The sequence below is a fragment of the Calidris pugnax genome, unplaced genomic scaffold (assembly GCF_001431845.1).
Source record: "Calidris pugnax isolate Ruff unplaced genomic scaffold, ASM143184v1 scaffold1156, whole genome shotgun sequence".
Classification (NCBI taxonomy): Eukaryota; Metazoa; Chordata; class Aves; order Charadriiformes; family Scolopacidae; genus Calidris; species Calidris pugnax.
Genome location: NW_015094503.1, coordinates 781,666 through 805,345, shown reverse-complemented (window position 1 = coordinate 805,345; position 23,680 = coordinate 781,666). Strand labels below are relative to the sequence as shown.

Below are 23,680 nucleotides of genomic sequence, written 5' to 3'. Positions count from 1 at the left end.
TGTCTTGATGGTCACTGAGAAATTCATCTCCGCAAACAAATATTATACTTTACTTTTTCATGCCATTGTCCACCTCAGCTGGTTTGTACTAGCCAGGTCCTGCTCGCTCGTAAGAATAGGAAGACTAAGTTTAGGATTCTTTAGAAAGTTTTGTGACTCCAAAAGCTTCCCAGGTTTTGGCTTTCCGAATCTGGGTGGCTGTGAGTGGGATGGGCCTTCATCCCGAGTTGAGTGGCCCCAGCAAACTGATGCTGAAGGTAACTAAGAGGAGTTGTAAAGTGCCTCCAAGACAGTTCTTGCCTTCCTTCTTGCAACCACAAATGAATTTAAGCCTGTCCATTTTACCGATAAGACATTGTATCACAGCGCAGAAGCTGGTGTTTGGAAGAGCTCTCCTCCAACGCACTGAAATGATAGAACCAGTTCTGGGAAAAACCCAGAACAGGTGTCAATTAAATCACTGTCCCTTGTCATCACCAGAGAGGATGAGGGCGCTTATGTTTCTCCAAAGGAGTCTTCAGTTCAGAAGAGAAATGAAAGCTCATTTGCCAAAAATATAAAAAAATAAGACCTGAATCAGCTCTTCCACGCACCAAGGGGTGAGCAGATCTCCAGCACAGGCCTAGCTCTGTTTCCACCCAAAAGTTGCAACATAACAGCATATAAACATCTCCCACTTGGGTGAGAGGGGACACTTGGGGACCTCCACTCCACACCCTGCCTGCCGCGGTGAAAGCCAGCCTGCACCCGGCTTTCTCCTAGTGGGGCTCAGAGGATGGAGCCTGAGCATGGCTGTCCTCACTGGATGAGGTCTACATGATGCCTAACGAGTGCCGAGTTGAGGGGTAATCACTGCCCTGGCTTGTGAAGTTCTTGCTAGCCTGTTGCTCCAGCCCACCCTGGTCCTTCAAGACAGCAGCCCAGTATCAACTCCCAATTTGGGCTCATCTGTGAGCTTGACATGAAGGCACTCCATGGCCTCGTCCAGATCATGGACAAAGACATCATCAAACGGGACAGCTCTCAGATGAGACCCCTGCCATACACCAGCCTCCTGATAGAGTGCATCCTACTAACTGCTGCCTTCTGTGCTTGGTCATCCAACTGATCTTCACTTAGCTGGCTGCCCACCTACCCAGACCATGACATCCTCGCTTGAAAGCAAGAACATTGTGGGATACAGTGCTGAAAGTCATGCTGATGTTGAGAGAAGTGATACCCACTGCTCTCTCCTTGCCTACAAATCCAGCCATGTCTTCGTGAGAGGCAAGTCAGGCATGACCTGGCCTTGGTCAATCCATACTGACTTCTCCCAGCCACCCTCTTCTAGAACCACTCTGTGGTTTTCCCAACACGAGGGTGACCATCTTGCTGCTCCCCAGGATGTCCTTTCAGCCATTACTGAGGATGAGTATGACATTTGCCTTTCTCCAGTCACTGAGGACGTCCCCTGATCTCTATGTCCTTGCTAAGATGATGAACATCAGCTTTTTAAGGATATGAACTGCTCTAAAAGTAGAAGCTTGTCTTGTTGCTCTGACATCCCTTGCACGTCCCAGCTCTGGGTGAGCCTCGGCTTTCCCGGCACCATTCCCTGTGCCTGGGCAAAGCTTCTAACCCCTCCCATGATGGAGGAGTGTTGAGTATCCCCCATATTGGCTCCATACGAGCAAGAATTCCCATGATTTATCCGCACCCCAGGCAGTGCTGGGCACCCGGGTTGCTACCTATGTGCACTCCTGCATCTGCACCCCACATCCCCACGCCAAAAGGAGAAGCGGCAGTGGCCACAGTGGTGGAGGAACTGCACACATCCAGCCCCCGAGGCCAGACCCAGCACCCACAGCGGCGGGGAAACAGCTCCAGGAGTGGGGTGCTCACAGGGGCACCCTGCCAGCGTGGAGACACCGAAACACAGCTGCAGTACTCAGTGCCAGCACAGACCCACCGAGGACATCTCAGGGATGTATTTATAGGTCACTGTTGTCCCTCGGGTGTGAGGCTTACAGGCAAAAGAACGGCTGAAATAGGTGTAGGGATTCCCCAGCCGGGGCCTGATTTGGTTTGGGCTATTTCAGTTTAAAACAGGGCCAGAAAACCGCCATTTTCTGAGACAGATTTGACAGCTGGGTTACCAAAGCCTTGCCCGCGCTCAGCCCCAGCAGCGCTGCCAGGGGTCCTGAATGGTCTGATCTGCAGCGTTTTGCCCAGCCCGGCACGGCAGTCGGCCGTGTGAGGCTCACCAGCGACCGCGGTCCCTGTCCCCACGCCTGCTGCCCTGCTGGCCCCCGCCTCCACTGCCCCCCAGCATCACCCCACGCCAGCCTTGGCCATCTCCCTCCACCACCTGCCAGGACAACCCCGTGCGAGGTGGAGCGACATGGGGCTGGCTGGGGGGGCTCCAGCCCCCAGCACACCTCACATCACTCCGCAGAGCTGCTTTGAGTCAAGGCAAGGACAAACCCCCATCATGCCCACCCCAGCACCACCCCTCGCTCCCCGGCATGCCGCCTTCCCATCAAACTCAGGCACGTGTTTCTCTGGAGGCACCCCGGCAGCGCTGCAGGGATAAAGCAGGTTCTCAGCAGGGCTTTTGAGTTTGCACAAACCACCATCACTTCTCATTTCCACCCACAGTCACCCTCCGAGGAACAACGCGGCATTTCCCCAGGTAGCACTGCTGGTACAGGAGCACCGGTACGTGCTGTGAGCGGGGCTGGGTGGAGGAAACCCCCCCACGCTGGAGACGACAGCCCACCAGAGCGGGGCTTGCGCAACGAGGAGGAAGGCTTTCTCTTATTTTATCTCCTCTGCATCTGTTTTATCCAGCAGCTGCTGGAGGAAAAGAAATTGATGATAAAGTATTACCACTGATATAATTTATTCTCATGCCTTTCAGTCTGTATTTTACATCGTTGCAGCTTGGGCTATTTTTAACGGGCTCTTCTAACCAGGATCATAACTTAACCAAGCAATGACAGCTCAACACGTGTCTTTCAGCCCCGCTGACGCCTGCCTTATCAGCACAGGCACACGCGTGCACGCCCAAGGCTGCCAGCGAGTTTGCAGCGTGGGACACCACGGCGATGGAGACCCTTCTCTGCAGCACCCAAGTGATGCTCCGTCCTGGGGCAATGCCCAGAGGCTGGCTGCAGAGCTGGAGGATGTTTTGTTGTAGCAGAGTGGGCTACAGGGATGAATAAATAAAAGGAACTGCCTGAAGGGGGGGCAAAAAGCAGCTCTGGGGGGCAACTGTCCATGCCCCTTTGGCCAAGAGGCATTCGGTGTGACGTCCACTTGGCTCTCACCAACACCTACTGAAGGTTTCTGCTGAAGACATGCCCCTTGAGGACACACTCAGCATGGCCCCAGGCTCCACCACCAGCCACGGCCCCGCACCCTTTGGGTACCCTTAGGGCATCTGTAGCAGGAACACCAGCTCTCCCAGCACCCACCGGTCCTCCATCCATCAAGTCTACATCTTACCCACCCCGGAGGGGTCATTGCCCGTAACCCTGACAACCTGCTCGCATTCGCCATTCCTGAGCCCTTCCTCCTCCTCCTCTTCCTCATCAGCCATCAGTAAGAGCTGGACACCCCGCACTGACTTTTCACCATTTTCAGCAGCTTTTCCTTGAGCATGAGGAAGACAACAGCGAAGGCCACCAGAAGTGTCAGGCAGGTGGGCAGAGCCAGCACCAGGTAGAGGAGCGCCAGGTCGGCCATCTGCCAGCGGCAGCTCCGCAGGATGGGCTCGGGCAGTGCCCTGGGGCTCAGCGTTCGGGAGGCGTAGACGCAGGTCACCTCCTGCCCGTCAGGGACGTGCAACCCCTCGACCCACTGCAGGGCATCCCACCAGCCCAGCGTGCAGCAGTTGTAGGGGTTTTGGCTGAGGTAGACCTCCCGCAGGCTCTTCCCCAGAGGGGTCCGCGCGACATCCATTGGGAGAGCCGGGAGGCAGTTGTCCCGCAGGTCCAGGCTGCGCAGTTCCAGGACACCCATCGAGGTGGGGAAGACGGTCAAGGAGTTCCCCGACAGGTCCAAGCGCACGAGGCTGTTAAAGGCTGAGAAGTCCACAGCGGTGGAGGAGAGGCTGGTGTTCCTCAGAGACAACACCCGCAGTGTCAGAGCAAGGTCCTGCAGCCACTCCAGGTTCCCAGACAATGCCTGATGGTTGTCAGAGAGGTCCAAATACACCAGTGAGGTCCCCTGGAAGGGGTGGCCACCCAGTCCCTGCAGACCACAGCCAGCCAAGGAGAGATGAGTCAAGGTCTTGACACCCCTGATGTCCACACAGGGGGGACTCTCCACCTTGCTTGCGATAGCTGGCTGGGGACAGAGGTCGACCCGGTTGCGGCTGAGGTCCACAGTAGCAATCTTCCTGGTGTAGGTGAAAACCTCAGGAGGAAGCACCTGCAGCCTGTTGGTGCTGAGGTTGAAGAGCTGCAGGTTGGGCAAGACGTCCCCAGCACCTGCCTCTGCCCCCAGCTCCTCCAGCTGGTTCTGGCTGAGGTCCAGCTCTGTCAGCATAGCTAAGGGGTCCCCCTCTGACAGGTGAAACGTCTCCAGGCAGTTCTGGTTGAGCTTCAGGTGGGTCAGGGAGGGCATCTGGGCCAGGAAGCCCTCCGGCAGGTACCAGACCTGGTTCTGGCTCATGTCCAGGAGCCGCAAGGAGGAGAGGTTGCTGTGGCAGATCTCATCCCAGAGGCTGACTGTTGTGACGTTGGTGGAGTTGCCATCAATTAGCAGGAACTGCACCGTGACGTTTGCCAGGGATGTGCCATTGGGGAGACGCTGGTAGAAGCTCATCTCGTTGTCCTTCAGCAGCAAGGTGTGCAGCTTGCTCTGCCGAGGCAACACAGGGAAGAAGAGGAGGCGGTTGTGGGACAGGTCCAACACCTCCAGCTCAAAGAGGTCATCACTTTCCAGGGCCAGAAACCACTCGATGACATTGTTGCTCACATTGAGCAGCTTGAGCTGGGTCAGGCCAAACTCCACTACGCACGGGAGGTAGTTGTAAGCTACATTGAGCCTCTGCAGCCTTTGCAGCCCTTCAAAAGCTTGGTCAATCTCAAAAATGTAGTTCTTCTCCAGGTTCAGCTCCAACAGCTGTGTCAGGTTCGTGAAGACGGATGAGTCCAGCCTCATGATGATGTTCCGGGCCACGGACAAGGACTCCAAGGAAGACAAGTTCCAGACCAAAACTGATACCATGTCCTCAGTGAGGCGGTTTCCGGCTAGATCCAGCGTCCTCAAGGATGGCAGAGCAGAAAGAGCAGCTGCTGTCAGTGAGTAGTTGGTGAAGAGGAGGTTGTCAGCCAAGGAGAGCACGTGGAGGCCTTGGCTACTGAGGAAGGCACCAGGCTCAATGAGCTCCAGACGGTTCTTGGTCAAGCTGAGTCGCCGCAGCTGGTGGTACGTGAGCAGAGAGACATTGCCCAGAACCTGGATAGTGTTGTCGTCAAGCAACAGCTCCTCGGTATCACCTCGAAGATTTCCTGGGACAGAGCTCAGCCATCTCCTAGTGCAGTCCACGGTGTTCTGCACCTAAAGCAAGAAGTGGACACGTAACACCGCTCTGAGAGGCAGGAGATGGGGGGAGATGAGGAGGGAGAAGTTTGGGGAGCAGAGTGAGGATGGAGGAGGTGGGTCTATGGTTAGAGTCTCGGCAGCCCAGTCCACTCCTTAGCTAAGCCAGTAGCTGCGAGGGGGAAGGTCTGGAGATGCTGAGGAGCCTGGGCTTTGTAGGGCAGGACCAAGCAGACAGAAGGGTGAGGGTTTGCAAGAGAGGACTTACGAGCTCACAGCCGCTGGGAAATGTTGCCCAGGCTGCGAGTGCCCCACTTCCCCATCCCGATGCCAGGAGGACCAGGAGCAGGGAGAGACCAGGGAGCAGGGCCTCCATCTCAGCGGTGGCACTCCTGTGAAGATGGAGACAGAGGTGAGAAGGTCAAAAGCTGCTCATCCCGAAAGGCCCAGGTGTTCCTAGGGAGCCCATCATGGCAGCAGTGATCCTTGTGCACTGCTGGCCTCCTGCCCATGGCTGCTCCCTGCAACTCTCATCTTTGCCCTCAGGAACACCCAGAGATGATGGGCTGCCAACATGCCATAGTGGTGGCCACCATGCCCCACAAGACCTGAGCCACCACGAGCCACCCATGGAGAAACAGCAAAGAGCCCCAGCACTGAGCCCACTGTGCCCAGCAGGAGCCCTTGTGGATGTCCACCAAGGAGAGTCTGGAGGGCAGGAGCAAGGGACAGGGAGGTAGCAGCCAGTCCCTGCATGGGGCAGCGCACATGGGAAGGGCACCATCATCGCTGCACAGCTGCTTGCAAACACCACTGAACTGCAACCCTTGAGCAGAGGCTTCCCCACCACCGCCAGGGCTCGCATCCCCCCTCCCTGGTGCCAAACTCTCTCCCAGAGGACACCGACCCGGCCATCAGCGATTCCCCTCCAGCACCCATCCCTGCCCGAGGTCCTCCCGGGCTCTCCAGCACGAGGTGCCCTGTTACTAACTTGGTGGAACCGGAGCTGACAGCATTTGCATCTGGGGAAAAGCTGAACTTCAGGCAAATGAGCAGCGAGGTCTCGGTGAGGGCTCAGCAAGCGGCGTTTTCAGAAGTGCCAGTGCTTGAAGAAGAAAGAGGGAGGTTATTTTTGGCAACCTGGGTAGCCAGAGCCTCACAGCGCAGAGGGAGCACATCCTGCGTTGTCTCCTTCCTTGGCACAGACAAAAACACGAAGCCGGTGTCTTATCAAATCTGCTGGGGATGGAGAAGAAGCCTCCCTTGCCCGGGCTGGAGCCAACACAGCAACTTGTGTCCTCCCAAGCCCTAGGTCTCCAGCAGCTCCTCATGCCCAGGCACGGTGGCAGGAGAGGGACCCTGCAAAGACCACAGGGCTTTGGCTCCTGCTCACCTCCAGCCCCTGAGCCCCTCCGCAGAAGCTCACACTTTCTTTCATTCAGCCCAACCTTTCTGTGATGCCCCGCGTTGGCTTTCCCCAGCACCACAAGGTCCTCCATCCTTCCACACTCCTTCCCGGGGCTGCGGGGATGGTGCCTGCCCGTCCGGGAGAGCGGGCAGCAGCGTGGGCAGGAAAGCCCTGCCCGCAGCCCCGCAGCGGAGCCCGCATGCCTGAGGTCTGGGAGCACCCAGGGTGCTCCCCACGGTGCTCCCCACGGTGCTCCCCAGCCCCGGCACCGGCCCACGCAGCCACGGTTCTGGCAAGCGTGGGCATTAGCAATGCACGGCCACCACGGATCTTCAAGCTGGTGAGGGGGGGCTCCCCAAAAGCCCCAGCAGGTTTTTTTCCCCCATGGCAAAGGTATTGGGGGGCAGTTACTCACCACGTGGGGCGGCGCGCGGGGTTTGCCACAACTCATCCTGCAGCCGGCAGCCCCTCTGGCTGTGCTCGGGGGGGGGTCCAGGGGCCAAGGGTAGGGGTGACCCGTGAGGTTTCTCTCCCACCCGCTTTCTCGCTCAGCACTAATATAGCCTTTGCGGAAGGAGCTAACGGAAACTGCAGTCACATGGAGGCAGAGAGCGTGGCCAGGCACTTCGCTTACTGATCTCAGCACTTACACCCCGGGTCATGCACTCGCACCAGCTCCCCAGCAAGGAGGAACCGCAGGGGCCGGGCAGGCAGGGAGGGGGGTGCCAGGGGGAACCGGCCCCCCCACGGCTCCTGGCTCTCCCGCCGCTCCCAGGGACAAGCCAGCACTGGGGACAACCCTCACGCTGCGACTCCTCCGCACGGCTCCAGCAGCAAAACCCCTGCAAGGGTTTTGGGCAGCAGAGCTAGTGACCTGGGGCGGGGGGTTCTTGCCTGCAGAGCCAAGCCACCCACCCTGCCGGGGCTGGAGAAACGCCACCAGCTGGGTGGCACTCCCCCCGTGTGACACCTACACCCCTCGTGTCCCTCGGGTCCCCTGCTTGCCTCCAGCGCCCAGCACGGGGGCTTCCACAGGAGCCAAGGGATGTGCTTCCTGAGGGGGCAGAAGATGCTGTTGGTCCCCATCGCATCCCAAGCCGAGGTTGATCATGTCCCCAGAGGCTGAGTCCCCACTCTGGGACACCAGCGCCCAGCCCCTCGCGTTGTCTGGGTGAGATTCTGGATGCTCAGATCCCACCACCCACAGACCTTTGGGTCTCCTGGGGCTGCCCAGGATTTCAGCAACCCCAGCACCCACGGTGCAAGTCAGACCCATCTAGATACAGGGACCTCCCGAGTGCTGATCCCTACATGAAAGTCACCATAAGTGGCTTTTTTCACAACTGCCGAGGCAGATAGAAACAAAAATCCACGTTTCCAGGGCAATGTGAACAGGGAGGGCCTCATCTTCCTCACCCCATCCACCACTGCTCTCCATCTCCCTTCCCACCCCATCACTCCCCTCTCCCAGGGTCCTCATCCACTCCTAAATCCCCAGCAAATCCAGACGCCTAGTGGGAAAATGGTTTGCCTCGATTTATCTGGCTGGAAAAGGGCTCAAAACTATGGAGAAAGGATTCAGCCCTGCAACAGGACCCTGTCCAGTGGGATCTGCAGGTACCACCTGGTAACATCCATGCTCCTCGTCCCAGGCACCAACAGGACCTTCTGCAGCAGTTGGGAGATGAACCGTGTTACTGGAGCAGGCCAAGAGCCAAAGGACATCACAACCTGGGTCACCCCCACCTGCCAGGCCAAGTGGCTCCCAAACTCCTGCAGCCACCACAAAGGAGTTTCTGCCTTCACCCTAAATTTCATTTCTTCTCTGGACGGGGACTGAGCTCTCCCATGTCACTCACGGAAAAGCCCTGTGGTTTCATTTCCTCCATTTTCAAGGAAGTTTGAAGTATAAAAATCAAGAAGGAAAAGAGAGAAGCGCTCCTCACCCAAGCGAAGTGGAGCAGATGGCAGAAGCTCTGCAGCTCGGGCAAAATTCCCATGGTGCTGCTCGAGGTCACACGAAGAGCTGAGACTGGCCGGTGATTACAAAACCCCTCCTCAGCCCCAAAACCCTGCCACGAGCCCAACCCACACCAAAACCACTTTATGGCTTCAAGCTGCAACAGGGTAGGTTCAGACTGGACATTAGGAAACAATTCTTCGCAGAAAGAGTGGTCAGAAACTGGAACGGGCTGCCCAGGGAGGGGGTTGAGTCCCCATCCCTGGATGTGTTTAAGGGACGTTTAGATGCGGTGTTGGGGGATATGGTGTAGGGGAGAACTTTGTAGAGTAGGGCTGATGATTGGACTGGATAATCCCAAGGGTCTTTTCCAACCTGAATGATTCCAAGATTCTATGATCTGATGCTTGGAGACACAGGAGCTGGCAGAAATTTGCCCCAGGGCTGGGAAGTCCTGAGACAGTAAAGCTCGAGCATCCTCCCCTGCAGCAATGCTCCACCCTGGGGAAATCTGGAGGCTCCTGGGAGAACTTCCCATGAGATTCCTTCCTGTGCTGCCACCAAATGAGGTGATGTCCCAGGGGTCAAACCAGCTTCCTCCCTGCAGCCCAGGAGGAGCTGGGAAAGAAAACAACGTGCTTCATCCCCTGTTTCATCCTCTGCTTCATCCCCAGCCTGTTGCTTTAGTGATCAAAGCCAAGCCTGTGTAACCCTCTTTCCCCAGCAGGGAAGGTGCTCGCTGATGGGGCACTGTGGGGTGGGTGAGCCCCACCACCACCCAGCCACATTTTGGCCACCCTGTCCTGCCTGGCAAGCAGCCACACACCGGGGCTGGTCCCCGCAGAGCGGCCGCTGGCTCCGTGCTGGGGCAGCTGGCAGCAGCGTCGCTTTTCACACTTTCCCCACATCCTGCAGCCAGATGGTTTCTGAAAACGTCCCAAAGCTGCTGCTTGCTCCCCTCCTCTTCCTCTCAAGCAGCATCATGCCCCCGCCCAGCCCTCCCAGTAAGGACTGGATGTGCGCTTTGAGGGGGTTTTATTTATTTTTTAATATCAGCACAGTAAAATGGATAGGGATCGAGCTGCTGCTCTGATCAGCTCTTCATGAAGCTCCAACCCAGCTCAGTGGCACAGGTGGGTTAAATTGAAGGAGATTCAGCCTCTTGGAGCAATGTCCACACACGCAGCTGCAATTCCTGCAGCTGTAGGAGAGGACCAGGAATCCCCATATGCTTTACCCGGTGACCTTCCTCCATTCCTCCCACCTCCTCTTCCCTCCAAACCATCTTTTTCCCCTCGAACACAAACCAAGAGAAAAGCTGCAAGGGGAGGGCAGCTCCCTGGTCGCGCCAGGACTGCTTCTCCAACACGGGACCCAGGGGAAAAGGAGAAACCGCAACAGAAAAGAGCACCCCCATCGCTGCGCCTTGGCGTGCCCCTGGTTTTCCTGCAGGAAACATGATTTATTACGGAATGGAAGCACCAAGAGAAAGGTCTCTCCCGGTTCACACACCAGCAGGACCACGGTCTTGGATGAGTCGAGGCAAAGCGAAAGAGAAATGTTTCTCCATGGGCTGCTTCTGCTCCCACTGCGATGGAGAACTGGAGAGGATCAAACAAGTCGTTCCACAAGGCACGATGGCACAAAGTGTCCCCGGGAAAGCCTCTGGCTCTGCTCCGTCACCAGTGTTTTGCCCAACAAGGAGAGAGAGAACAGCCCTGCAAAGGGAAAGAGACAGGAAGAAGAACCTGCTGCTCTGGGAAACAAGCCTGGGAAGGCTTAGATAAATACCTACAGAAACACCATGATCTCCAGGCTCGTGGGACACTGCAAAAAGCGTTACTGAAATTATTAGATAGCCTTGACCGACCACTCCGTTGCCAGCAGCATCTCGTCTGTTGGACCTCATCAGAAAGGGAGGAGTGGCTGCTCCTCCAGCATCTCCCTCCAGTCGTTCATTCCCAGGCACTGTGGTCAGCAAAGACTCTGAAAATTAAAGAAAATCCAAATTTTATCTTTAAAACCCACACCAAATTCTCATTTGCTGCTTGGCTGAAGTGTGCACAGGCAGCACAAAGGTATCAAGAAGACACAAGTGAAGAAGTTATTTAATTTAATCACCTGCTCTGGATAAAACAAGGGAAGCTGAAAGTCTACGGTCTCTCAGAGGCTGCTGGTAGCAGCAGTTGCTTCTAATTTAAGATGAACTATGAACACAAGAAAGAAAAAAGATCATTCATTATGTGGCCAAAAGGCAAAATGGCCAGCTGGACAGCTCAACTTTTAACTACAATTCTGGAGGTTCACCTGGCTGAATTTCCCAAGGGAATCCACCCAGTTTACCTCTGGGGAATAATGAAGGACATGCCCCATCCCAGAACGGTGGGGATGCATCAATGTCCACAGGCATCCCCACAGCCCCAGTGCTGCAGCTGAACTGGAGCTCTGCAAGAAGCACAGCTCCCCTCCAGTGTATTTCTTGCAGGGGAAACCAAGAGACAAAACCGAGCATTTTATAATCAGCTTTCAAAATCTTTTTTTTTTTTTTTTCTCCCCCCCCCCAGCTGTAGCCAAACAGCCTGCCTGCTGGTTTACCTAGCGTTAGGTCCAGTTCCTCACACCTGGCCACGCTCAGCCTTCTTCCAGGGAAAGACTCGTGCTAGCACTTGCATCGCTCACTGAAATAAAGCTTCAGGTTCTGGTTTCGCAGCGGCTTGTGTGCCTGTGACCCCCCCAGCCAGAGCATCCTCCTGCAGCCGACGCCGCCACCGGGCTCCTGCTCCCTCGCCAGCAGCCGCCCACGCTCCCGGCTGGCTCCTGCTCTACCATTATCCATTTATCCACAACCCAGCTCACCTCTGCTCCTCCATTTTCAGCCGTCAGCAGACTCCTAGCTCCTGCCAGGTTTTCTGAGGGAAAGAGGGGAGAGAGATGACTTCTCTGAGAGCAGAATCAATTCCGTGTTGTTCTGAGCAGAGCGAGGTGCAGGTTGCTGACACCTGCAGACATCGGGGCTGCGTGAGCTCGGGCAGGGGTGGGGAAGGAAATAACCCCACAGGAATGACAACGTGCAATGAGACTGCAGGGACCCAGGTGAGCTTCCAGCAGGAGCAACTGAGAAAAGTGACACCTTTGGGCTTGGACGACATTTGACCGAGGACCTACAGACACCAACCAGGAGCCCCACAGCAGCAATTTTAGAATCATAGCACGGTTAGAGTTAGAAGGGACCTTGGAGATCATTGAGTTCCAACCCCCCTGCCCTGGGCAGGGACACCTCCCACCAGACCAGGTTGCTCCAAGCCCCCTCCAACCTGGCCTTGAACCCCTCCAGGGATGGGGCAGCCACAGCTTCTCTGGGCAACCTGTTCATTTTGAGAGAGGATCCCTCCTTTGACCACTTAGTCTCAAAAAAGTGCAAGTATCCTCTCTGGGGCTCAGAAGGAAGGCAGAAATAGGTCTTAGTAGAAAGCAACCCCGTGTTTCTGAGAGCGCGGCGCCGTGTGGGAAGGGAAGGGAAGGGAAGGGAAGGGAAGGGAAGGGAAGGGGGGAGCTGGTCAGTGGCTCGGCCACAGCCACTGCCCGGACCCCCGTGCCGGGGGGAGAGGCTGCGCCCCGGTTCCCCTCCCGCAGGCAGCCCCCTCCCTGCGGTCGCCGCTCTTCCTTCTCCCCGCTCTGAGAGCGTGCGAGATGTAAATGAGGAGGAAGCGGGCCGCAGCAGGGAGAGCCGCAGAAGTGATCTCATTTCCCCCTCCGCTCGCCCGCACACGCGGCTGAGCCCACCCTGCGGCCGCGCTCCTGCCGCCTCTCGTAGCCTTCACCCACCCACCCTTCCCAGGCCGGGGCTTTGAGGTCTGCACGGGGCGCCCACCACCACCAAGCGAAGAACCTCCTCCTTGGAGAGCAGCAGAGCATCCAGATCACAAGGGCTTGGGAGCAGAGCAGGCAGCAGGACGCAGCAGATGCTGAAGCAGCAGAGCCTTGTATTTCTGTAGCAACTGCAAGCCAAGGGCACCTGCTCCCTGACGAGGCACAGGCCGAGATAAACGCTACTGGAAGTCCAGATGCTCTAGAGAACTACCTGTAACACATCTGCAGGAGAAGCAAGTACCCGGAGGCAGAGAAGACAACCAACCCTTCCTCCCAGATCCCCTCAAAGAGCTGGAAAGCCCCACGACCAAGTTGCTTAGATCTACAGCTTTGGTCTTTGGTTGTACCAAGACCTGAAAGCATTGCCCAGGTTTGTCCCACAGGGTTGCCACGTGGATAAATGGATCTCAGTTTTGCACACCACCAGAAAATAAACCATTAAAAGCACTAAAAACACACAGCCCATATACTCCAGCACATTCACCAAAGTTTTTAGCATAAAACTGTCAGGACTGGAGGCTCTGAGTCACCAGAAGGAGAAGGTACGGACAAGTCATTGCCATGACATCATTCAGCAATGCAAATTGCGGCAAGAAAAACTCTTCCCATCTGTAGTCACACGTACTCCCTTCCTGCTGCTGTTCTGCTTAAGAGAAGTGAGTAATTGTGTCATTAGTGCGAAGGGAAGTGAAACTCTCTCAGCTCCTTACAGAGTGAAGCGTATCCCACCCGGCCTCCCCCTCTGGCCAGGAGAGCCACCAGCCCGGTGACACGGCGCTGTCTCACAAGCAGCTCTTCTCAAGGTGGGTTTGGGTCAGGGCTGGACACAAGCCGGAGCCTTCATGCTCCAAAGTCTTCCTTTCCCAGGTCTTCAGCCCTGGGACTCAGCATCCTCTCCTTTCTAGCATGACACTGGTGGGACATGTGACAAAGAAAAGCCACTCTGCAGGGTCTTGCACTCCTCTTGCACTCCTTGGTCTCACATAAGGAAACAGAAAAAAAAGAACCCAACCTGCCAGGATCTAAGTTTCTCTGTTTTTTAAAACAAACTTTAACAGGAAGGTGACACCATTGCTGTGTCTGAAACTTCTTTCCCACAGCTGTACCTGGGAGAGACTCAAGGCAGACCTTCACCTTCAATTTGAGACCTGAATCAACCCAGGAATGCCAGAGGGGGGGAAAAGTCCAAGCAGATGCATGGATTGATGAAGCAGACCTTTCCCTCCTGTAGCCCATTCTCCTCCTGAGAAGAGCAGCCACAGCCCAGAGACGCACAGACACAGCACCGGGGCCACCAGGCCACAGGTTGACACGTAAAAACAACTTATTTCCATATTAATGGCACTGAGAGCGTGAAATGTTTGTTCCAACTCTGCTCCAGTGCTGCATACATCAACTATTTTTCCCAGAGTAAGACAAAAATCATAGCCTAAAGCTGAGGGAAAATCTCTTGGGCATTTCCAAAGCGTGAGATGCCACCCGCCAGCTATGCTCCTGCAGACCGGCTCAGCTGCCCCATGTCAGATGGGATCCAGCAGGAGTAGAGCATTCTCTGTCACCTGAGCACAAAAAACAAACCAACCAAGAAAAAAAAAAGCCAAGGAAAAAAAAGAAAAACGTGTTGATTTGGAAATAGCAGCAAGAGGCTGAAAGGCTGTGACCACTGCAGCATTCAGAATATCATCCAAAAAGCATTACTGGTCAACATCCATTTCCTCGCTGGCGGGTTTGTCCACTGCTTCATGATTATGAAGTCACATATTGCAGTTGGTGGAGCACGCTCCCTTCAATTCCTGCTCAAAAGGGATGGGAGATGGCTGACTGCTACACGTAGGATGCTTCACGAACAGAAGAACTTCTCCCTCGCAGGTTTTCAGTCTCCACTCACCGAAGTCCTTCTTGCAGCTGGAGCTGCATCCAGCAGTTTGTTGCATGTAATCGGGTACCATGGAGGTTTTGTGGACAGAGAACAGCCCATATCCTGCTCGCTTGCAGATTTAACATGTTCCTGAGCGACAGAGGGCCTAAGGGAGAGGTGACACACGCAGCAGGTGCTCACCTACTTGGCTTGAAAACAGGTCTGTGCTTCCTGTTACTGATCAGGTTTTGTCTTGCCTCAACTTTTGACTCAGCTTCACAGAATCACAGAATGCTATGGTGTTGGAAGGGACCTCTGGAGATCACCCAGTCCAACCCCCCTGCCAGAGCAGGGCCACCCAGAACAGGTCCCACAGGAACGTGTCCAGGTGGGTTTGAATGTCTCCAGAGAAGGAGACTCCACCCCCTCCCTGGGCAGCCTCTGCCAGGGCTCTGCCACCCTCACAGCAAAGAAGTTCCTCCTCATGTTTAGGTGGAACTTCTTATGTTCAAGTTTGTGCCCATTCCCTCTTGTCCTGTCCCTGGGCACCATTGAAAAAAGACTGGCCCCATCCTCCTGACACCCACCCTTTCAGTATTTATAGGCGTTGATCAGATCCCCCCCTCAGTCTTCTCTTCTCCAGACTCAAAAGACCCAAGTCCCTCAGCCTCTCCTCATCAGAGAGATGCTCCAGGCTCCTCAGCATCTCTGTAGCCCTCTGCTGTCCCCTCTCCAGCAGTTCCCTCTCCTTCTGGAACTGGGGAGCCCAGAACTGGTCCCAGTGCTCCAGATGGGACCTCCCCAGGGCAGAGCAGAGGGGCAGGATGACCTCCCTCCACCTGCTGGCCACACTCTTATATATAAATTTATATATGAATAAATATACAAAAAGCTACAGATATAGCTTTTATCACAGCTAGAACAATATGGATTAAAAAGAGAAAATAAATCAAGCAAACATGAGACAACTCCAGGTGGTTCACAACAAATCCACAAATGCAGGCACGGAAGGAAAAAGACACTCTCGGTTCTCAAGCTGGTAAAATTACAGAATAAACAACACTTGTAATATACAACGAGGTCTATTTAAAATCCCTTTTCAATTAGGTTGGGTTGGGTTGTTTTTTTTTCCATCTGCAATAGAATTTATTTAATTTATTTTTTTTTTTGACGATATCATTATTGCCTGGTCATAAATCCCTGAAAGGAAGAAAAGCCAGTCTGGGAAAAAGCAGACCAACAAGTGACTGACCACAGGTACGTCCTCCCGGCCCACGGCAGCGGTGACATTCCATCTGAGCCTCTCAAGTCCCTTTCTGTCTTTTAAGGTGATCTTGGGAGTCTCAGCTGAACATAAATTTTTTGACCTGCAAAGATTTGCCTTCAGGATCGAAGGTTCAAATTAAGAAGTATATTTTTAAAAAGTTCTATGTCTGTTACCCACTTCTCCACAATCATCTCTTACGTTGAGGTTTTTTAGTTTGGGTTGTTTTTTTTTAAGAGGACAGGAAGCAAATGCCAACGGAGAAGGTTTCCACATTAAACATCTCTTTTTACCCAACGTTTGGGAAATTCAAAGTCTTGGCTCCGGCAGCACTGTTAGCTTTGTCCTCTTGTGGGGAGCAGAGAGAATTCATTGGGAAGTCACACAACACACACAGCGTCGTACAGCAGTAAGAAAAAAGCCACTTCCAGTAAAAATTAGCAGGTTCAGCATCACTGCAGGAAAAGCTTCCTGTACTCATTTACCACTTAATTAATTTTCCTTTCAGCCGAATTATACCTTAGTGCGAGGTGGACTATCATCACCGATAGAAATCAAACACATCACACTCCCAACCATTTTTAAAACTGGGTTTTTAAAGTAAAAGGGATCCTAGAAGAGGTTTCAGCAATGCCATTTTTCTGCCTATAGCTTTTGCTGAATTCTCCGCGGTGTGCCAGAACCGGCGCTGTTCCGGAGAACGGCAGCACACACAGCGCTTAGAGCTGGGCTCCTGCCAGCGCCAGAGCTATTTATAATGTGATTTAGCTAGAACTGAAATATCAGTATTGAAATACACGGTTTTAGGAATCACCAAGGACCGGTTACGTCTCAAATACTCAGAGAAAATCGGGTTTGCATTGATCAAACTAACAGCAGGCCGAGCAGCGTTATTTTAATTCATCGCTGGTGTCGTCATCCCAGTGCAAGAGGAAGAGGAAAAAAAAAATTAAATAGAGGCAGCCATCTGGAAAACCCAGCCACACGGTGAGGAGATGTACAAATGTCCATCACCGGTAAATGGAGAGAAAAGCTGATCCCTTCCTGCCAGCTGCTGGAGGCAGTGGCAGACAGAGGAGAATCACAGAATGATATGAAGTTGGAAGGGACTTCTGGAGATCACCCAGTCCAACCCCCTGCCAGAGCAGGTCCACCCAGAACAGGTCCCACAGGAACGTGTCCAGGTGGGTTTGAATGTCTCCAGAGAAGGAGACTCCACCACCTCCCTGGGCAGCCTCTGCCAGGGCTCTGCCACCCTCCCAAGAAAGAAGTTCCTCCTCGTGTTTAGGTGGAACTTCTTACATTCAAGTTTGTGCCCATTTCCTCTTGTCCTGTCCCTGGGCACCACTGAAAAAAGACTGGCCCCATCCTCCTGATACCCACCCTTTAAGTATTTACAGGCATTGATCAGATCCCCCCTCAGCCTTCTCTTCTCCAGACTCAAAAGACCCAAGTCCCTCAGCCTCTCCTCAGCAGAGAGATGCTCCAGGCCCCTCATCATCTCTGTAGCCCTCTGCTGTCCCCTCTCCAGCAGTTCCCTCTCCTTCTGGAACTGGGGAGCCCAGAACTGGTCCCAGTGCTCCAGATGGGGCCTCCCCAGGGCAGAGCAGAGGGGCAGGATGACCTCCCTCCACCTGCTGCTCACACTCTTCCTGATGCCCCCCAGGATGCCCTTGGCCTTCTTGGCCGCAAGGGCACATTGCAAGGCAGCAGAAGTTCAGCCCACAGGACCAAGGCCATCTGCTTCTGGCTACTTCTGTCACCTAAAACACAGCCAAAAGGAACAAAACCAAGTGGTGTTTCTCAGTAGAAGGCACACAAAGGACTCCCAAAAATGCAGGCTCACCACTGCGTTTTAAGAAGGAAACAGACATTTTCAAGAAAATATCCCCACCAGGGTGAGCACCACATGCCATCTTGACTTATTAGTTTGTTTCAGCAGAACCTATATCCTCTGATGGAAAGAGTCGTCACCCAACCAACTTCAGGCCGACACGAGGAGCCACCACCGAAGCCCAGGACAGACTCTCCCCCAAAACAAACAACCATTATCAAGCTCTTTGCTTCCTCAGACACAGATGTGTGACCAGAGCACACAACCAACTTTTAAGGTCCTAACAGATTTCACAGCCACATGAAATTCTGAGCTTTAGTCAAACGATGATAGACAAAACACTCCCTTATTGAAAAATGACAGACATCCCACGGGATTCTGAAGACAAAACCTGTGGATCTGACTGATTTCTGCTATGGGAGCTATGAACAGTTGATGTTCCTCTGGACCAAAGCAGGGAAATCACTACTCGTGGTAGGGAAAACACTTCAAACATCTGTTTCGCTGACTCTGAAGTACCTCAGTCTACAAAAAGTGATTCTATATTTTGGCGAGCCACCGTCAAACCTCCTCGCTCCTGAAGAAGCCGCCAGAGCCGAAAGTTCACCACTTCAAAGCTAATTCTTGATGCAGAGAGCTTGAAAAGCGCTTCAGAGCTCGCAATCACAACGCAGTCTCCTACTTATTCCTAAAAAACCACCTACTTCTTCCCAAAAGCACCACGGAATACAGAACTTCCACGTGGAAAGCTAAAGAGAGAGAGAGGTGGCCTGGGAAGGAGGTGCCTGGGTGGAGCGGCAGGGCAGGGCCATGACAACAGTCCACACGATACCTCCTTCTCAATTATAGCAGAGTTTATTTTAATATTTTGTACAGCCAGCATCGGTCTCCAGGAATAAGTTATAATCTTACATAAGTGAGTCCCCCCCCTCCCCGCAAAACCCACCCTTAAGGAATGTTCAACTTCCAGCGTTTCCAATTTAGAGGGAAATTATTTATAGAGTAAGACGCAGTTTGAAGAGCGGAAATCAATCTTAATTTGTGAACAAAACTCCTCAGAAGTTCTCAGGGTTTACTTGCATCTAATTGGATTCACGAACGAGCGCGGCGGTCACGTCTGGCAGGACTGCACCCAGAATCCATTCACCTTGGGGACAAGTTTATTGTCTGGAACCGGACAGGGTTTTGTTCCCTTCTCCCCACTTCCTGCCCCACGGCTCTGCTATGCGGATACATACTTAACAGGTTAGCACAATCAATGCTTGTAACAGATTCTCCCAAAAGGAACTTGTATGCCCGTCCCACTTCATTTATTCGGTTCTTCTCAGCACCACTTAAAACATCTTCATTTCTCACTGCCTGTTCTGTTTCTTTACCGCAGCCAAGAGGAACAGACCTCGCTATTGCCTTTAAGCAATAAACACCACGCAAAACAAATAAATACTTTTACATCTCTTTAAATGGTAATAGCATACGTGCTCTGTTCCAGGGCAGAACTTGGTTATCTACTAGGTAAAAAGCGCTCCATGGGTCGCTCTTCGGCAGCCTCACTCACCGGCTCGCACCCCTCGAGTAACGGGAGGGAAAAGCAAGCAACAGCCCAAGAGGAATTCCTCTCTCTTCCACCCTCAGAGAATTGCCAGCGTCCGATATTAAGCAATTCACATTCTCTTGCGCAAATAAAGCAGAAAGAGGTTGTACAAACATTTCCTTCTCCCTCTCTGAAAAGCACGCCCGATTCTGAAATCGTTCATACGGCTCTGGGAAACACCAACCGACAAAAATACAGAGTCAAGAGCCACAGGGCTTACAGATTTGAGTGCCCCCCCTGGGTAAAAGGAGCCCTTCTGGGGCTCCCTACAGACCTTTCCACCTCAGAGGAAAGGGGTTTCACCAGAAAGCCCCTCCTCACCACACCTCTCGGCGTTGGCCGGCCTACGCCAGCACCCGCACGCCACGGGGGGGTTGGGACATGTTTTTTTAGAAAAAAGGTGCAAATGAAAAGCCCGAACATGGAACCTGATCCAGAATCCCCATCAAAGGGTTGGCAAGAGCCTTACTTGGCCTGACTGAAAACGGGCAGGCGAGCACTCGGGTACTGGGGGATTTTATTTAATTAAAGAAGGTTCAGCCAAGTCTGAAAGCCTCCTAAAGCCATTTAAGCTGAACACGAGTTCTGGGTTCAGAAACTGAATGCTGCTTCTTCATTAGTTTGAAACATTTTGCAACAGTGATTAGAAAGCCTAAGAATGCTGTAAAAGTTAGTATTTTTACTGCGGAAAGGAAGACAAGCTCACCACTGTGTCACACCTCCCTTTCCTAAAGGGGTTCGCAAATTTTGGCCAAAAGGAAACATGGGGGGAAAACATTTTGCATTTCCTACAGAGAACAAAACTGATGCTAAAGCTATGGAAACTTCCACAGAAAATGACCCAATGCAGCACCATACTCCACAAGAGCATCCCAAAATGCTTTACAATACAACAGAAGAAGAACACTTACATGAATGTCATATACCTGTCCGAGGTATATTTTCTGATGCCACGCCATGGGTGGGTTTTTTCCCCTTCAAGAAATTATATCCCAGTTAGAATAAAGCAAACCCTTTCTTTTAACTGTTCTTTTCAACGTGTTCTATATATACAACCCTTAAAATACACTTAAAAATAGCTGCACACATTTTGTATCATTATACTAGAGAAGGGCAGTCCAGACAGACCATGCTTCTCAGTATGTTAAAAATTGTAAATAAAACCCAACCAGACTCGCTCTCCCCCGGTACCCGCTTTGGCCCGAAGGAGGGAAGGGAAGGAACAAGCAGTTTTAAAATGGGAGTCTTTCACAAAACACGCCACTTACAAATCTCAGGTTAATTTCCTCAAGCAGTTTTCTATCAAATCTTTTCTTAAATATTTGAGGTCACGCACTGCCACCTTAGCTATGAAATCTGTTGCAACATGCATGTGTCAGCTTCCCACTCAACCAACTGCAACCCTGAGGATTTTTCTGGCCTGGTAGAAAGAGGAAATGTAAGACAATTCCTGAAGTATGGCTGGTCCTCCGTTTCCAAACTCTGTGTGATTCCCTTGATGGTTCTCGGACACACACCCACGCCTTCTTGTTTTTCCTCTAAAACATGTTTCCCTCTAACCAACATGCAGATTTCTCCTCCCGATCATCCACGTCTCCATGTCCCAGTGGAACAATCCACGTCATCCGTCCAGAGGTTTTCCCAGGTAGACCAAAGTCACTTCTGTGTTACCGTACACAGCAGACACTGCCGGATACAGGCAAACTTTTGGCAGTCCTCTGAAGGCAACTCCCAAGAACTCATAGCCCCTCTCAAATGCTAATGTTTTGTCTTCCATGTCCAGGATAACTCGAATCCTTTCACCTATCTGGAAACAGAGACAGGAGAAGGGAATTAAAAAAAAAAAAAAATACAGAGAAAGAGTCAGCACATTCAAACGGAGAGAGAAAAATAAAATACAGCCCATGTAGAACACAGCAGACAATTTAATTCTAACACAAGGCTTTCCTGTCTCTTGTGACTGCATTTATTTTACGGTGGGATTTTCTCAGTTTTGCTCAAACGCATGAGGACCCCAAGTACCTCTGCTGCCCATGTCCAGTGGGCAGTATATACCTAACACAATAATAAATGTAATCCTCCTCATATGAACCCTGCAAGGGCACAAAGAGTGAGAATACCACATGCCACATACTTCAGAATACTGCAGGGTTTTGGAAAGTTTGTAATGGCCTCCAAGTTACCTGAAATCCGTATTTAGCTGTTGCCATTGCCGAGGAGTAATGGCTCTGTGAGGAGCAATTTTAAAGACAATAAACTTGCCTTAAAACGGCAAGTGCCACATAAAAAATACACTGGAATACGCTGCTGCCTACGCAGGTGCTGCCGCTGACAGAGGTATTCCCTCACCAAGGTGGAAGGAAATGCCAGTTCAAAGCTTAGGTAAAACAAGCATGAAAAAACTTTTTTTTTTTTTAAAATATATATATATACACACACACCCAAAACCAACACTAAAGACAGCAAGAGACTCAGACCTGGGCACGCACAGCGCTCACACATGTCTGTGTCTGAAGTGCACATTATTTTAGACATAGCCTGAAGTCGTGGGCACCAGCAACAAGCACAGCAGGACACCACACAAACTCCTAATTCTTCTCCAGCCAGCCCCAACGCTGGGGATTTCTTCCAGCCAACACATTTTCATTCTCACCAACACCAACAAACACATGGGTTTCCTTCAAGTCTATTTCCTATGAGCGGATCACCGCACATGCCTTACTAAACACAAAATACTCCAAAGGATCACCAACTTGAGCTCTCGCCTGTCTCCGCAGAGGAAGCAGTGACAGCATTCACCCCGGAGCCCCCACGCGAGCTGCAGACTCACAGCTTCAAAACCTTTCCTCACCCTGCTGCCGCAGCAAGGCCCAGACAAGGACAGCAGAAAGCGACCGCCAAGGGTCAGGTCTGGAAAGTGCTGTGCTAGGGAACATGCCAATGGAAAGAAATCTAAATCTCTTTAATTACACTAATTTTAGGTATTATTTCCAAAAACCGGCAGGTATAACCTTCAGAATCAAGTGCTTGGCGGTCAACTGTTTCTTGAAATTTAGGAACATCAGATGCAAGTTACTACACAGACCTTCACCTGCAACTGAAACGTAAGCCAAGAGTCACACAAAGCCAGGGCATCACACTATGGAAATTATAATGCACACAGCTTAAGTTATAACGCGAGGAAACCCAGCAGTCAAAACGGAGCTGTGCGAGCAGTCAGCAGAACAGAGACAAACTCTTCTACAGGGACAAAAAGGTGGAACGGCCCTCGCTCTTTAATAACCTGAAATGATCTGAACATCACATCTCGGTATCCCAGCCAAGGGATGTCACCTACGGGAACGCTGCCAGCGAACAAGGGAGCAGCACTCAGCGCTGCTGCAGGTTTTTGCAGGAAGGCTCTTGCCTAAGCATTAACCTCAGCTCACACCACCACCCTCACACAAGAGGGTAAAATACCACAGACGTTCACCTCGCTGTGGGGCGAGTCACTGCTTCAGAAGGCTACAACAGTCTTTTCAGCTCTTCTTTCAAAAAAGCAAGATGGGGTCTAAACAGACATCCATGGAACATGCTTCACATTCAATATTTGAAATGAAAGTGGAGAAACAACGGAGGGTCAGGTGTGCTGAACACCACACACAGGGGTAGCCTGAGGAAGCAATAAATGAAGGGGGAAAAGGCTCACAAGGCAGAATCATCTGCCTTCTGCAGGGAAGGCAGAGAGACCTTTAGGTGGGCATTTAGGACCAATTCAGCAGACAATGAAGACACACGAGGGAGGAGGTTCTTGACGGCCACCATCAGACGTGGTGGAGCTTCCAACCCGAGCCAAGCCCCGCTCACCTGGTATTTGGGCGCGTTATTGCACTGGGGGAAACTGCCGTTCACCTCCCCGTTATGCAGCAAGTTATTGTCCACCAGGTTCCAGCCCCAACTCTGGTCGTCGCTCCCCAGCAGGGCCACGTAACCCTGGCACTGCATGGCCGCCCGCTTCGTGGCGATGCCGATGACGGCGACGGTGCCCAGCGGGCCCTCCCACCACACCTCCCAGGCATGGCGGCCCTCGCTGAAGCCGATCTTGGTCCGCGCCCCGTCCGTGCTCTGGGCGATGGGGTTGCGGTGCAGCGTGAAGCCGTTCTTCTTGATGTAGACGTTCCGCGAGCAGTCGTTGGTGCTGAAGGCGTGGTGGAAGGCACGGACCTAGAGGAGAAGGAGGAGAAGGGAGGGGGAAGATAAAAATCCTGCCACATTGCTTAAGGTCCTCCCTTGATTTCCAATAGCAGGTGGGCTGAACGTCTGGGGGCATGTCCCCAAGGGGCTGGGGGGGCTGCTGAGCATCTGGGGGGGATTACTGCCAAGGGGC

At 52.7% G+C, this 23,680-nt stretch overlaps 2 protein-coding genes and 1 long non-coding RNA gene across 3 annotated transcripts in view; all 3 read right to left on the bottom strand.

The window, feature by feature from the left end:
* Window positions 1–2,799: 2,799 nt before the first annotated feature.
* On the bottom strand, window positions 2,800–7,488 carry NRROS (negative regulator of reactive oxygen species). The gene is made up of 4 exons (XM_014962956.1): window positions 7,353–7,488; window positions 6,521–6,634; window positions 5,798–5,921; window positions 2,800–5,547 (listed from the first exon to the last, which is right to left on the bottom strand). Exons 3-4 carry the CDS (start codon window positions 5,903–5,905, stop codon window positions 3,580–3,582), a joined length of 2,076 nt encoding a protein of 691 aa, XP_014818442.1. The 5' UTR covers window positions 5,906–5,921; window positions 6,521–6,634; window positions 7,353–7,488; the 3' UTR covers window positions 2,800–3,579.
* Window positions 7,489–9,937: 2,449 nt separating this feature from the next.
* On the bottom strand, window positions 9,938–12,555 carry LOC106900812. Its single transcript, XR_001414203.1, has 3 exons — window positions 11,754–12,555; window positions 11,019–11,104; window positions 9,938–10,883 (listed from the first exon to the last, which is right to left on the bottom strand). It is a non-coding gene; the product is annotated as an uncharacterized LOC106900812 (long non-coding RNA).
* A 6,007-nt stretch (window positions 12,556–18,562) lies between these two features.
* Window positions 18,563–23,680, bottom strand: part of FBXO45 (F-box protein 45) — a 6,791-nt gene continuing 1,673 nt past the window's right edge. The window contains exons 3-4 of the mRNA XM_014962951.1: window positions 23,161–23,517; window positions 18,563–21,121 (exon numbers count right to left, since the gene is read on the bottom strand). Coding sequence (XP_014818437.1) covers window positions 20,936–21,121; window positions 23,161–23,517 — 543 coding nt within the window. The 3' untranslated portion in view covers window positions 18,563–20,935. The remainder of the gene's footprint in view (window positions 21,122–23,160; window positions 23,518–23,680) is intronic.